General features: G+C 40.0%; 1 protein-coding gene across 2 annotated transcripts in view; it reads left to right on the plus strand.

Moving 5' to 3' along the window:
* The window catches only part of PARD3B (par-3 family cell polarity regulator beta), a 1,049,764-nt gene that overhangs the window by 1,000,393 nt on the left and 34,800 nt on the right, over positions 1 to 14,571 (plus strand). Inside the window, exon 23 of one of the 2 annotated variants that reach the window (XM_081242116.1) lies at positions 10,237 to 10,274. The exons of the other annotated variant lie outside the window; for it this stretch is intronic. Within the exon in view, the coding sequence (XP_081098242.1) occupies positions 10,237 to 10,240 (4 nt within the window). The 3' untranslated portion in view covers positions 10,241 to 10,274. Of the gene's footprint in view, positions 1 to 10,236; positions 10,275 to 14,571 lie in introns of those variants that run through there. 2 annotated transcript variants of the gene reach the window in all.

A 14,571-nucleotide genomic window follows, 5' to 3' on the forward strand; every position in this document is an offset into this window, starting at 1 on the left:
CCACCACAAAGACAGCATTTACAGACTTAAAAATAGAGCCTGTGGCTTCAGCTGTCTTTGCCTATGGCCCATCTCGAAAGCAACCTTAAGAGAGAGGGGGAAAAGCCACTGACTGCCTCTTTAACTATTCTTTGGCTCTAGCAAGAGCAAGGCATGTTCCACGTAAGGATACATTTTTGAGTATCCTGTTTGCTGTTTCAGAAACCAACCAACAGAAAAATCGTCCGTTGAAGCCAAAAAAAAGTGAATGTTTGAAGAAAATACTTTTTCTGATTTTTAGGCTTAAAATGTGGCAGGGAAATGGGAAAGGATTGTAAATAGGTGCTAATTCAGAGGATTTGACGCACAGTGGGTGATAGGTGAATTTTTTAAGGAGAAAGCAAATGTACGTGGATTTTATATTTAAATCCCATCTGGGCCAAATTACAAAAAACAAAACCAAAAAAAGCCTAAAGGAGAACAAAGAAAAAAAGTAAAGCAGATAACATATATTTAAATATTTCACAAGGATAGCTTAAAGATAAATAATGTCTGCAAAGTTTTTTGCTTCCCTGAGATAAAAAATGCTATGGAAATAAATATTCCTTTTAATAGGATCCTTTCATATGTTAACAGTGTCTCAAGTCTCCCTATTCTTGGCATATGGTTTAATACAGTTGGTTTTTAAAGGCACCTGGGTAACTTTCTGGGTATTTGGCCTACCTTGTGGATTGGTTCAGAACCATCCATTGCTTTCCAAAGAAAGATATTCTTTATTCTGTGGGCTCTTCTTTGACATTTATTTCTGAACATTGGTTAGAATAATGCTGATGGGAAGCAGCTCAGGCTGCAGGCAGATACCTAACCCTTCGGCTTTGGTGGTACAAATGCAGGGGCCACATCACTGGATTGTTCTCTGCATCGATGGCCATCCACTCTTTAGCAACTTCTAGCCTGCTTTTCAGCAGGGATACTCACAAGAGCCCTGCACCATTACCCCTGGAGCAACTGCTCTTCCACTGATGAGCCCCAAAAGCCACCCCAGGAGTCAGTTTCCTATAGACTCTGTTCCTCTCCCTTTCCTCACCTTACCTTGACAGGTGTTCTCAATGCATTAGATCAAATAAACTATGTCAATTGATTGTAGATAAATGCCAAATAATACTGTTAGGTAGAGTTTCATTAGTACCCTGTCGTTCAAAGCAAGTGTTTTAAACCCCTTGTCAACTCTATAACCATGTGCATTCAAATAACAAGATCCCCACACACACCAAAAAAAGCAAGACATCCTCTTGCATGCATTTGTGACATTTAAGAAGTTAGGACAGGCACATCATCTATAACACTTACAATTACTGTGGCACCTGTATGGAAAGCTGCAGTTAAATGATTGACAAAGTATATAAGCAGATGTATCTACTCTAAAACATAAAGCACATATCTTTACAAGATAGGTTGAATAATATAGACCAGAATCATAAGAATGGATGCTAAAAGTAGAGTAAGGAAAACAGTACTGACACTGTGATGTCAAACAGAGTGGCCCAAAGTCCACCTTTCAAGCTGACCTCATTACCGTCCAGATTCTACCGTTATATAACAATTATGTGATTTAACTCTGTAGTAAGTCCAAATCTACATGGACTCCTGCATTGACATAGCCTGTGAAGTTATCTTTAAAAAAAAAACAAACACACACACACACTTTTAGCTCATCTACCAACTAGAAAGTATGAGAATTTTGAAGGTAAGGACTGTGTCTTAAACTTTTCTGTATCCTCTGCAGTACCCAGCTAGATAGTAGGTGCTTGGTAAATATTTGTTTTTTTTTTAAATTGATTATAATGAGCTATGTTATAATAAAGTTTATCCATTGTACGAGTACAAGTAACATAATGAACAACTAAATAAATCAGTGAAATGTAAAAATGTAAATATTTCCACCGAAAAATCAGACTTTTGAAGCTGTAAGAAAATATATTTCTCTTCTAGCATTCCAGCATCCCAGTTGTTTACTTTTAAGGGCCCTGAATTCTCTTTTAGAAACAGAAACAAGAGTTGTTATTTCTTATATCTAATTGTTCAGAACCTACATTTTGGGGGGGAAAACGGTGGTCAGCATGGGGGGTTAGGGAGCTGTGGAGGCAGAGAAAAATGTCAAAGTCAAGGAATCAGAAAAATGAGTGACCCATAGAAAGGGGGAAAAAGCCACAGTGGCTTAGTCAGCTTTTCCTGGCCTCTCTTGCCCTCCTCCTCTGATTCGCTGTCTCCCTTGTGACCCGGAGGTGCCTTTCCACTATGGGTTTGAGAATTCTAATAAACGAGCTCAAGGGCAGAGTCCCCAAAGGCTGTCTTTGTGCCGGTAGGGAAGGCAGCTGTGGTTATGAACCAGCACACACCAGAGGCCTCCACGCTGTTGGGGGCCTTCATGTGAATGGATGACAGTTTTAATTTCACTCCCCAGCAGAGGCGGTATCCAGACAGCACTACTTCAAACAAATTTTGCAAATCGCATTTTGTGGCTGAAAATTGGTTTACTGCACCCGTCCCGTTTTGGAGACCAAACTTCCCTGGTGGTACCTTTGCAGAGTTGGGACAACTAAAGGATGATTCTTTTTCCTTGAATTGAAATGACAGCACGTTCTTCCACAGATTAATTTTAAATTACCCATGTTTATATCCTTTAATCAAGATGATAAAAACAGCACAGATAATTTTCTGCACTGTTCTTTTAATTTAATTTTTTTTTTTGAGACTCAGAATAGCTGATTGGCTCTTGATATTTATTGCCTCACATACAGAAGTATTACTGCAAGCACACTAGCTTGGACTGTTTATCATTGTACTCTTTTTTTTTTTTTTTTTTTTTTTGCGATACGCGGGCCTCTCACTGCTGTGGCCTCTCCCGTTGTGGAGCACAGGCTCCGGACGCGCAGGCTCAGCGGCCATGGCTCACGGGCCCAGCCGCTCCGCGGCATGTGGGATCCTCCCGGACCGGGGCACGAGCCCGTGTCCCCTGCATTGGCAGGCGGACTCTCAACCACTGCGCCACCAGGGAAGCCCTCTTAATTCTTTTTAACCTTGATTTTTGCCTTATTAAAATAAGGAGGGATAAGGTTTAAATTGTAGATTCCACTGAGATTCCTTTTGTGAACATAAAAATGATGCTTTCCTGAAGAGATTTGTTCCCTGGATTATATCTCACACTGAAATAAGGGCCTTCTTACTGGAAGAAATATTTCTTAAAACTGAGTACTTGCAAGAAGTGTTCCTCTGTGAACTTTCGCCAATTAGAAATGGCTCTATACGTAAGACTCTTTAATGATGTCTGTTAAGCAGCATTTTAGCTCATTTTTATAACACATGCAGGTTTGGTGATTTATATTAAACATTAAACATAATAAATTTAGATCTTTTCTCAAGTATGAGGCACAGCATCTCTGAATCACCCGTTTAAGCAGGGTGCTCCCTGGAAGGTCCAATCTCCCGCTATCATTCGTGGCCATAATAAAACAGGCTTCTCCTCCTGTCTCTTTCTTGACATCTGTAATAATGGGGGTGACATGTGTGTGGTGACACTGTAACAAGAGGGCGTGTTGATATTGCTTCAAGCGGGGACTAAAGGTCCACGACCAGAGGGTGAGCTGAGAACATGCATCAATGACGTCCATCTCAGATTTGGTACCAAAGCTATGCTAATGCCTATTTTCAAAATTTTATTCAAAGAATAAGTTTCAGTGTCTAAAAAAGGGGCCTTTAAATGTCTCACTCTACATGGCTGGAGTTAGTAAAAGAATTAATCACAAAGAGTGGAACTTTGAACACAAATGGATCTGTTAATGATAGTCACATAAGAAAGATTTAAAACCTTCCTATTTTTCAATGATTCCACAGATGGTCATCCCATTCTTCATTTGTTGAATCATGGGAAGGCATAGACAGTAAAGTTCCTCGGAAAAAAGCTACTCTTTGTGATTTGACAATAATTATAGTAGCCTTCCTTCTTTAGAATTATCATGACAGGTTTAACTCTAAATGATTCTATTTCATGCTGAAAGCTGCCTATAAGTTTTGATTGCAATTTGTGTGTAAAATGCCTGGATACTGTTGGAAATGTGTATCTTAAAATGAGAAAGGGCTCACATTTCAAGCATTTGAATAGGGTTGAGAATTAACTAATATTTTCAGTTAAAGACACCTGAAACAATCTAAAAATTTTAATTTAATTTTTTTAGAAGACAAAGGTGATGGAAGAAGACATAACTCCAGTTTTCAGGCACATCACTCACTGTGAGGTGGCTTTTGTGGACTGGGTTTAGAGCTACTCCACAGAGCCTGGCTGTGTCCTGGCCCCCACATGTGGGTCCTGGTCTTGCTGTCTTCCTTTCTGGCTGCCACTTAGAAATAACTAGATGAGAAGACACAGCTGAGCCAGCCCAGATCCATCCCTCATGCAGTCAGTCCTCAATCTCAGATAAGTTGCTTCTACAGTCTGTGTATAAATCAAGTGTCCTGGAACTTGAAGTCCATTTTTCATAGAAAGGATGCTCTGTCCAGTGAGCAGGTTGCCAGGCTAGCAGCCGTACAACCCTGTTTAGCCTGTTACATAATTGAAGTGCTGTCCACCTGAAAATCATTTTTAAAATATTACTGCTGTGGGAGGTTGACCCACCTACCCCAGAGTGAGTGTTCTCTACAGATAATGGACTCAGAATAACTCATACCCTCTTGCCTTCTGGAGTCACACTGGAGCCTGAACACAAAAATGAGAAGTAATGAAAGGAAACAGAATGAAAAAACATTACTTTGACGAATACCATTACAATGCTGGTAATTAAAGCAGAAAAATATAAAATTGAATAAGAAATCCTGTTTCATCTGTTTTCACACTGGTGCTTGAGAAAAAGCAGGTTCAATCAGAGAAGGATGAGGAAGTAGCTGGAAGCTGTTGTTGAGGTTCTGGGGGAGGCATCCGGCCACTCTCCAGGTTGATGGCTTTGCTGCCTTCGGGATTTTTTTTCCCTAGAAAATTCTGTAGCCTAGTCTAGATTCTTGCCTTTTCCTTAAATGCTTTTGGCAAATGGAAGGAACTAAGAGAAACAAGGAAAGTTTTTCTTGAGGTGTCTGGGGAAGAGCAGGAGGGGAGGAGGAGGAGGTTGGGACCTATTAAAGGAGGTGGTACGGCCGTTCTTGAAATTAACCAGAGTGTTTATTAGTGGCACCCAGAGGAAAACTGGGCATGCTCGATTCTCTTGCTGGCTGATGCAGGGGACGAAAGAAAGAAGGGATGAGGAAGAAATAATTTAACCAGCAGTGCCTTGAGACAGCTGGTGAAGAAGGCACAGAACCCAGGACAGCTGGGCTGTTGAACAGGTATTCTCAGGGTAGTCAGGAAAGGAATAAAGAATTGGTTACTGGATGGCAGGGGGTGATGGGGAGGTGGGTTGTTGGTGTAGGTATGTAAATGTATAAGCTAATTGCATAAAATATACGTGTTACCTAAATGTATGAAGGTGGTTGTTCTTGATTCAGGGGGTATTTATACCAGAAAGAAAATGCACACCATGGATTCTTTTTGTGAAATGAAAGTTAGAGCATTACAAGTGGCTTTGAGCGTTTGTTTAAACAATCCTCAGGCCAATGCCTATGTCATGAGCTTGAAGTCCACTAGGAATGATGAGAGAATCAGAAATGTTCACGTTTGAGTTCTGCACTTGGAGGGTGTATCTGAGTTCATGGCAGTGACGACTGAAGGGCTTGGGAGATTTTGGAATCCATATACAAAGGAGAAGTCAGTCATCTCCCTTCTCCAAAGCTCTATATGTATATACGTGTGTATGTATATATGTATATACACATATATGTGTATATATATATATATGTATATGTGTGTGTATGATAGATGTGTACTATTCTGGAATGGCTTGAGAATTAATTTCATGATACTGGTGGTGAGGAGGATGGTGATAGCAACTGATATTCATTGACTACTTATTATGTGTAGGCACTGTTTGGACTGCTTTACGTGTATTAACTCATTTAATTCTCACCACAAATAAGTACCATTATTTCTCCATTTTATTGTTAAACAAAGGTAACTTCTTGAGTTTCTTATCAAATTTTAGTTCAGTGATCCCCAAATGCAAGCAAGATGAATCATACTTTGTTAAAATTATCTTAAAGCCATACTTATCTGGCTAAATTGGAACAACCATTTAGATGTATAGCAAAGGATAGTGCAGACCTGCCACAGTCTCGGGTCCATTGCCTTTTCCCGTCCTAAGTGCCCTATTTTCACCTCCCTTCCTATTCTAGCTGCCCCTCTTCTGTCTACACGGCTTGTGCTGTCATTTCCAAGCCTAGCCCCAACGTGATCCTCATGAAACACAGAGGGAGGGGCAGATTTTCAACGGTTTTCTTTATCTTACTGGCAATTCCTATTATGAAGAGCCATGTTAACCAACGACAAGCTTAAGACACTAAACAGCCTTTTCAGATGTTCTTTCTTTGGAATCTGATTGTGTAAATATTCAGCAAAGTGCCTAAAGGTTAAAATCCCCAAGCATTTAATCACAATTGAAAACAACTCTTTGTAGACCTACACTTTCCAATATGGTAGCCAATACCACATGTGATCATCAAGTACTTAAAATGTGACTAGCCTGAGTTGTGATGTGTTTTAAGTGTAAAACACACACCAAGCTCCAAAAATTTAGTACAACCATCTCCAAAAACCGTAAAATAGCTCATTAATTATTTTTACATTGATTATGTGTTGAAATAATAGTATTTCAGATAATTAGGTTAAATAAAATAAATTATTGAAGTTCATTTTACCTATTCTATTTTACTTCTCAATGTGGCTATTAGGAAACTGTAAATTATATAGGTGGAATGCATTCTTTTCTGTTGGGCAATGCTGCTGTAGGCCCTAAAATGGAGAGTCTCCATAAATAGAGCTTCTGCTGAACCACCTCCTTAAAGTCTGAAGGGTACGTGTTCAACCTGAGTTTTCTTTTTTTGGAAAACACTTTTTATTCTGCCCTTTAAATTGTGCATAATACCAGGCACACCTGGATTTCTGGATAATTGCACCCACAAGTGGCTACATGCAGACACAATTAGGTGCTTGCAACTTGTTTGAAGGCACAGGTGTCTAATTGAGCCCACAAATGGCCGTTTGGCAGGCACCACTCATTGTGCACACAGCTGATTATAGGCAGAAAATGGCAACAACCAAAAAGGAGGCCTGGATAATGGAGGCATGAAAATAGATCCTGCATAACCCCACAGCCTAGGTGTGACCACTCCTTCCTTGTTCAGTCTTTCTGTGGAATGCCCACTTTGGTGTTTATGGCGAGATGCATATTTGGAATGCATAGGCTGGGAAATGAAAATGCATATGCCCCATCTCACAAAGTAAATGCTGTCTTGAGCTTTTAAGTAAATTGGAACTAACAAAACCCATGTTGTCAACCTGAGCAACCTTAAAGAGGATTCCGCCCTGCTGGGACTGGCTGTTCATAATGGCTAAAAATGATGGAGTGTGTGGGAATCCCCAGGGACCCTTTGGTAAATAGTAGTGTTTAAAGGGTTAATTCAACCTAATGCATCATTTAGTGGGTATGGGAAGACCGAAGTAGTGGCCTCAGGAAGACTCCGGCAGGCAGGCACTTATTGAAACGCAGGGCAGTTAGAGAAGGGGGAGGCCGGCCTCGAAGCCTGGAGCTGTTGTGCAGGTCAGCATCTCCAGGCAAGGAGTAATTGATATCCCCAGCTCTCGTAGCAGCTGAAACAACAAAGCGAGACATGGAAACACGTTCACTGACACAGACTTCAGTGTCCACAGGAAATGTGGAGAGACACGAAGGCCCTGCCTCTTCAACTTTTAGGGCAAGTATGGGAATGAGGAGTCTGCTGGCTCTCTCCCCTCATCTTTCAGGAGGGCTCTGTACTAGATTGCAGTAGCTTTGTGGTCTCTCGCAGAAAGCAAGCCTAATCAGCACTGTTGATCGTAAGTGTCAACCCTCAGGCCACAGCAGATTCAGTGTTCAAGGAAATCCACACCTTTTCTCCATCAAAGCAGTCTATGTGCACCATAAAATGGAGAGACCAGGCATTGGTTTCTGAGCTCTAGGAAGACCAAGGATTCCTTGGACAGAGTAGGAAATCCAAGTCAGCAGCCTGACTTGGTCTTTCCAGGGCAGAAAAAGACTTTCTGCTAATGAGAGATTGCTTTAGTAGTGTGCATTTATTTGCAATATAAGTTCACGATTTACCCACCTTGACAAATTCTCTCTGTGTCTTGAATCATCACATCCCTTTGTATCTGCTCTTTATTTATGATGATAGCTGCCTATTCTTGAATGGCAATGCTACTGTAATAAATCTCCATAAAAAGCCAATTCTCAGTTCAAGTTACCGCAGGCTGAATATGAAGATGGCAGTCTGAAAACAAACACTACTTGTGCTCTTTTAGAAACTCTGACAGGCTCAGCTCAGAACTTCTTTAATTTCGACTGGACTGCGGCTCAACCTAATGTCAACTTACCATAGTTCTTTTATGTGGAAGGCTATTATTCCATTATGATCTTCTCTCTTGTTGCATAATATCCAAAGAGGGTTGGTGAGAGGTTATTGAAGAATTGTCTTCATCTCAGATAGTTCATCCCATATGATTATTCTTTATTTTAAGGGCACAGTAGAAAATGTTGTTTCCTATCATTAACCTTCCTTATACAGAGCCTTGAGATATACGTGAAATTTTTTTATTTTTCTAGGAGTTTGTTGTAAAGATAAAAATGATTTGGATTTCACAGTTTTATAAATTTTAATTCAAAATTTTTCTCCACTTGACTCATCGCCCCTTATTTGCTGCTCAGTTACTGGACATAATTTAGCACTAGAGGGAGTGAAATACCATGGGGTGATAGTTTTCTGTTGTAAAATGGGACTTGCAAGTTCTCAGTCTGGGCCAAGTGCCCCTGTACTTTCTTATTCTGAAAAAAAAAAAAAAAGAAGAAAAGAATTTTCACAAGTTGCAAACTTTGCTACCCCAAGTACATGATGGAGATTTCCGGTTTCTGGTTCCAAATGTAAGCAGCTTGGAAGTCACCACATTGTCCTAACAAGTAAAGATCTAAACAGACTGAAAAATCAGTGGCTCTTTTTGGAGCCAAAAGAGAGGTGAGGACACAGGGCAAACTGCTGCCCAAAGATTGGAGAGACAGACAGGCAAATACAGGGAGTATCTGCTTACTAGAGCCGAGTCAGGAGTGGAGCGGCTGCAGGAAGCAGCACTGGGCTAGGAAAACCTGACCTGTAACTGGTGAATTATTGGAGGCTCAGGGGGGACAACTGAGAGTTATAAACCCCAGGGGCACCTTGTCAGAGCAAGCATCGGGACCATGAGGCAGGGATGTTGGAATTATCATACCAGGAACTTAAAATAATGATGATTCAAATGCTAAGGGCTATAATGGATAAAGTAGATGGTACATAAGAACAGATGGGAAATGTAAGCAGAGAGATGGAAATCCTAAGAAAGAACCAAGTATATGGTGGCAGTTGTAAGGCTATGCCCTTTGTCTATTTCAAATTTTTGATAACAACAACCTACATTGTAAATTTCTTGAGCCTTTCTCCTAAGAAGCGAAGAGCAGTGAGCTTCTATGCCAACACATCCACTTTCATTCTTTGGTCTCAAGAAGAAAACCTCCCATTGGTGTGTTTCAGAAGCCACATTCACAACCACAATGGACAGAAGACCTACATTACTCTCAGGTGCCCTGTGGAGTCTAAAATGCTAATGTGAAAATCACAGGTCTGAAAGAGCCAGCAGTGGTTTCTGAATGAGCCATTGCATCATGGAAAATCACAGAAGTCACTGGTCAAGAAGTAAATGTCTGTTCTTATGAATTGTTTTCATTTCCTTATAAACCACAATTGTATCTGTGGTGTAGATTTGGTTTTACTTTTAGTGTTTTCATAAAGAAGCTACTTAATTGAAAAGGATTCACAATCAGCACTGGAATATATCAGATTTAGATTTGGTGGTTGACTATCATGCTATCTATATTTAATAATCCACTGTGCCAATGCTCTGAATAACAATAACATGGCCATCAGAAGCAGTTTATTCTCTTCTCCAAATTTCTGACATGTAAAAAATTCAGTAATTATTGGAAGTTTCTGGTATCTCATTGTTTTGGCATTGACTTTAATTTCTCTCTGTGGCTTTTTCTTTTCCTAATGCAGATAAAGCTGCTGAGGGAGAATTCTGTGTTTTAGGCGAACACACAGGTACTGGGTTATTCTCATTGGGTTTTTTTGCTTTTCATTGATTTGGATTTTTATTATAGACTCTTTTTCTACCATGAACCCCAAGTCAGTCATGACAAATGGTGGGAGAATAAGTAGAATTGTTGGTCTTTATCAAATGAAAAATAGTTACTAGGCTACTTTTTTTTTCCTTTTTCTGCTCCCCTCTCTTTTCCCAGTTTCCCACTTATAGTCATGCTTTGCAAAGAGCAACAGAACCACTAGAAGTGGAATGAGAATGGGAGTGGATTTATGAGATAGAAAGCAAAGTCTATAGATTCCTTAAGGTCAGGGTCTTGCCCATCACCACTGTATCCGCAGCCCTGCATAGTACCTGGCACACGGTAGGCATTCAACTAAGTTTTAAGGCAGAAAAAAAAAAAGGCAAAAACACAGGAAGGAATTTGCAACTGAGGGGAAAAAATTGCAGACATTTCACTGCGAAGGGGTCAGGAAGGACAGTTCTCTATTTTCAATCATTTTTAGTTTAAGTTTTCTGGGCTTTCTCATTGAGTTCTGAGAATTCTTTCATTGAAAGCAAATTATTTTTTAATAAGTTGTAGTTAATCACTCAAACTTTTCTGCTAACAGAAATGCATAAAGCAAAAGAACCATTGTGATTGATTTGAGAGGACATGGCATGTTTTTTCCAAGTTTTAATTTTGAATAGTTTGTATATCCATCCCAGAGAATTCTTCTCAAAACTCAAATTTCTCATTTTTGTTATCCATCCAGACCTTGATTTTTTTAATACATTCAGCAATTTTTATAAAACATAAGTGATTGGAGTTTTTCCAGGCAAGTAATGAAATTTTCAAGAGTGGGATTTTCTTTGTGTCTTCTGTGGAGTTGTGGAATGCTCAGTTTAAGAGTTGGTAAGAAAAAGAGGCAGCTGAACGAAGTAAAATAAAGAATCAGCCATACCCTTGATTCTGGTGGTGGTTCAGATGTACACACTTGTAAAACCTCATGGACACATTTCTTGTACGTAAATTAAACCTCAGTAAATTTGAAAAAGGAAGGAAGGAAGGGAAAGGAAAGGAGGAAAAGAGTGGTCCTTTATCTGGACTCCCAGGTCAAGTCATGGGCGCTCAAGCTCTTGAGAAGTCTTCGATTTCTGTGGCCATTGCTGGTCCTTGGCAAACTCCAACTCTCAGAGACCATCCCCTAGGATGCCCTGGCTCATACTTACCACACTTTCAAAAGCACAGGAGAAAGCCCAAGCAAGTCGGGCTGCCTTGTGCTGCTCTTGAGAAGCAAGTTTCCATGTTCTTAGGCAGTGGAATCACCTGTTTGCCATTCAAATAAACATCATATAAAATCAGTATTCCCTAAGATTACAATCTCACGAAAGTCAGGCTCTCCAGACCTCCTTTCCCAAAGCAACTCCAGAGGCAGTCCCATCTCCAGTAGTTTATATGGACAGAGACACAGACAGAGATGAGGAGCTGACAAAGGCTGTCTGTTTCTGTGGCTGGAAGGAAGAGGAGGCTGGAAGACATGAGTACCATGGGAAAGTTATTTTGGTATCTTGCTCTTTATTTACACCCTTGGGTCTGAGCAGGCAGGAATTTCCCTGGCATGGTTTACATTTATATAACTAATTGCTAATTATTTACATACTCCCATTGGACAATTGCTAGAGGACTAGAGTTTGGGGTTATTCACTTCCTCAGAGATAAGCTAACATAATTGCATGTGTAGTTATGGAAGTTAGTTATAGGCATAGGCATCTAAGCCTAAAGGAAGTTTGTCAAGGACCAGAAATCCATCAGGCACTCTCCCATACTTCATGCCTCTTCTCTTTCCCCACCCAACATCCTTTTTCATCACAGTTTAATGAGGGAAGTATTCTAGGCCTTTTGCTTTTCACCTTCTCCACTGTGGAGATGCTGGGAATTGTGACAGGCTGAGGCGACATGAGCTACGATGAAGCTTTTCTCTCCCAGGTGAATGGCAATCTGCCCTTTCTAAGCATGTTATCCTGTAGACTTGTGTTCATCCCATTAGGTACCCTCCTCCACACACAAATAATAGGTAAGCATTATTAGTCTCCCTCTGTATTATTCAGATATGTTTCTATATCCAATACAGAAAAAAAAATCTCCTGGCAAATATAACTGAAAAGAAGTCCAAAGGTAGACTTATCTTTAGATGGAACGCAGAGAATGCCATCAGGAATTGGCTTCCTTCTCCCCATCTCTTGACTCTGCTTTCTTCTGTGTTGGCTCTGTTCTCAGGCACAGTTTTCCACCCTGGGGTAGAGATGGTTGCCCACATCACCAGGCTTATTTCTTATCATCTGAGCCACTCCAGCAAAAGAGGGATTCTCTCATTTCAACATATCCAACAAAAGGCCTAGAATTGTCTCAGGTTGCTGTGATTGAGTTATGTACTTAAACATAGACGATCACCGTGTCCAGGGGGTGGAGTGTTCTGATGGACAGGTCTGGGTCACATGCCGTCTCTGGAGTCCTGGGTAGACTCACTCCACCTGAAGCACGGGGAATGAGAGGGGGCATGGAATGATTCCCAGAAGGACAGAATATTATCACCAGGATAGGATGGGACAGATGCTAGGCAACAAGAACAGCAACCTTCCACTGTTCCAACTCTGATGACAAGGAAGAAGGAAAGATTTCTAGAAGCTCCTGTCACACACTTATAAAAGGTAGAATGAATGCTAAACCCCTAAAAACTCATCAGACCAAGCTGTTTTCTACTTCTGGGTCTGATTGTCATCTGACCCACAGGTTTCAAGAATCCTAAGAGACTATTACAAGCAGCTCTATGCCAATAAAATGGACAACCTGGAAGAAATGGACAAATTCTTAGAAAGGTATAACCTTCCAAGACTGAACCAGGAAGAAATAGAAAATATGAACAGACCAATCACAAGTAATGAAATTGAAACTGTGATTTAAAATCTTCCAACAAACAAAAGTCCAGGACCAGAGGGCTTCACAGGTGAATTCTATCAAACATTTAGAGAAGAGCTAACACCCATCCTTCTCAAACTCTTCCAAAAAATTGCAGAGGAAAGAACACTCCCAAACTCATTCTATGAAGCCACCATCACCCTGATACCAAAACCAGACAAAGATACTACACAAAAAGAAAGTTACAGACCAATATCACTGACGAATATAGATGTAAAAATCCACAACAAACTACTAGCAAACAGAATCCAACAACACATTAAAAGGATCATACACCATGATCAAGTGGGATTTATCCCAGGGATGCAAGGATTCTTCAATATTCACAAATCAATGTGATACACCATATTAACAAATTGAAGAATAAAAACCATATGATCATCTCAATAGATGCAGAAAAAGGTTTTGACAAAATTCAACACCCATTTATGATAAAAACTCTCCAGAAAGTGGGCATAGAGGGAACCTACCTCAACAGAATAAAGGCCATATATGACAAACCCACAGCAAACATCATTCTCAATGGTGAAAAACTGAAAGCATTTCCTCTAAGATCAGGAACAAGACAAGGATGTCCACTTTCACCACTACTATTCAACATAGTTTTGGAAGTCTTAGCCATGGCCATCAGAGAAGAAACAGAAATAAAAGGACTCCAAATTGGAAAAGAAGAAGTAAAGCTGTCACTGTTTGCAGATGACATGATACTATACAAAGAGAATACTAAAGATGCTACCAGAAAACTACTAGAGCTAATCAATGAATCTGGTAAAGTTGCAGGATACAAAATTAATGCCCAGAAATCTCTTGCATTCCTATATACTAATGATGAAAAATCTGAAAGAGAAATTAATTAAGGAAACACTCCCATTTACCATTGCAACAAAAAGAATAAAACACCTAGGAATAAACCTACCTAGGGAGACGAAAGACCTGTATGCAGAAAGCTATAAGACACTGATGAAAGAAATTAAAGATGATACCAACAGATGGAGAGACAGACCATGTTCTTGGATTGGAAGAATCAATATTGTGAAAATGACTATACTACCCAAAGCAATCTACAGATTCAATGCAAACCCTATCAAATTAGGAATGGCATTTTTTACAGAACTAGAATAAAAAATCTTAAAATTTGTATGGAGATACAAAGAACCCCGAATAGCCAAAGCAGTCTTCAGGGAAAATAACGGAGCTGGAGGAATCAGACTACCTGACTTCAGATTATACTACAAAACTACAGTAATCAAGATAGTAAGGTACTGGCACAAAAACAGAAATACAGATCAATGGAACAGGATAGAAAGCCCAGAGATAAACCCATGCACATATG

The sequence above is a fragment of the Mesoplodon bidens genome (assembly GCF_964165515.1).
Source record: "Mesoplodon bidens genome assembly, chromosome: 8".
Lineage (NCBI taxonomy): Eukaryota > Metazoa > Chordata > Mammalia > Artiodactyla > Ziphiidae > Mesoplodon > Mesoplodon bidens.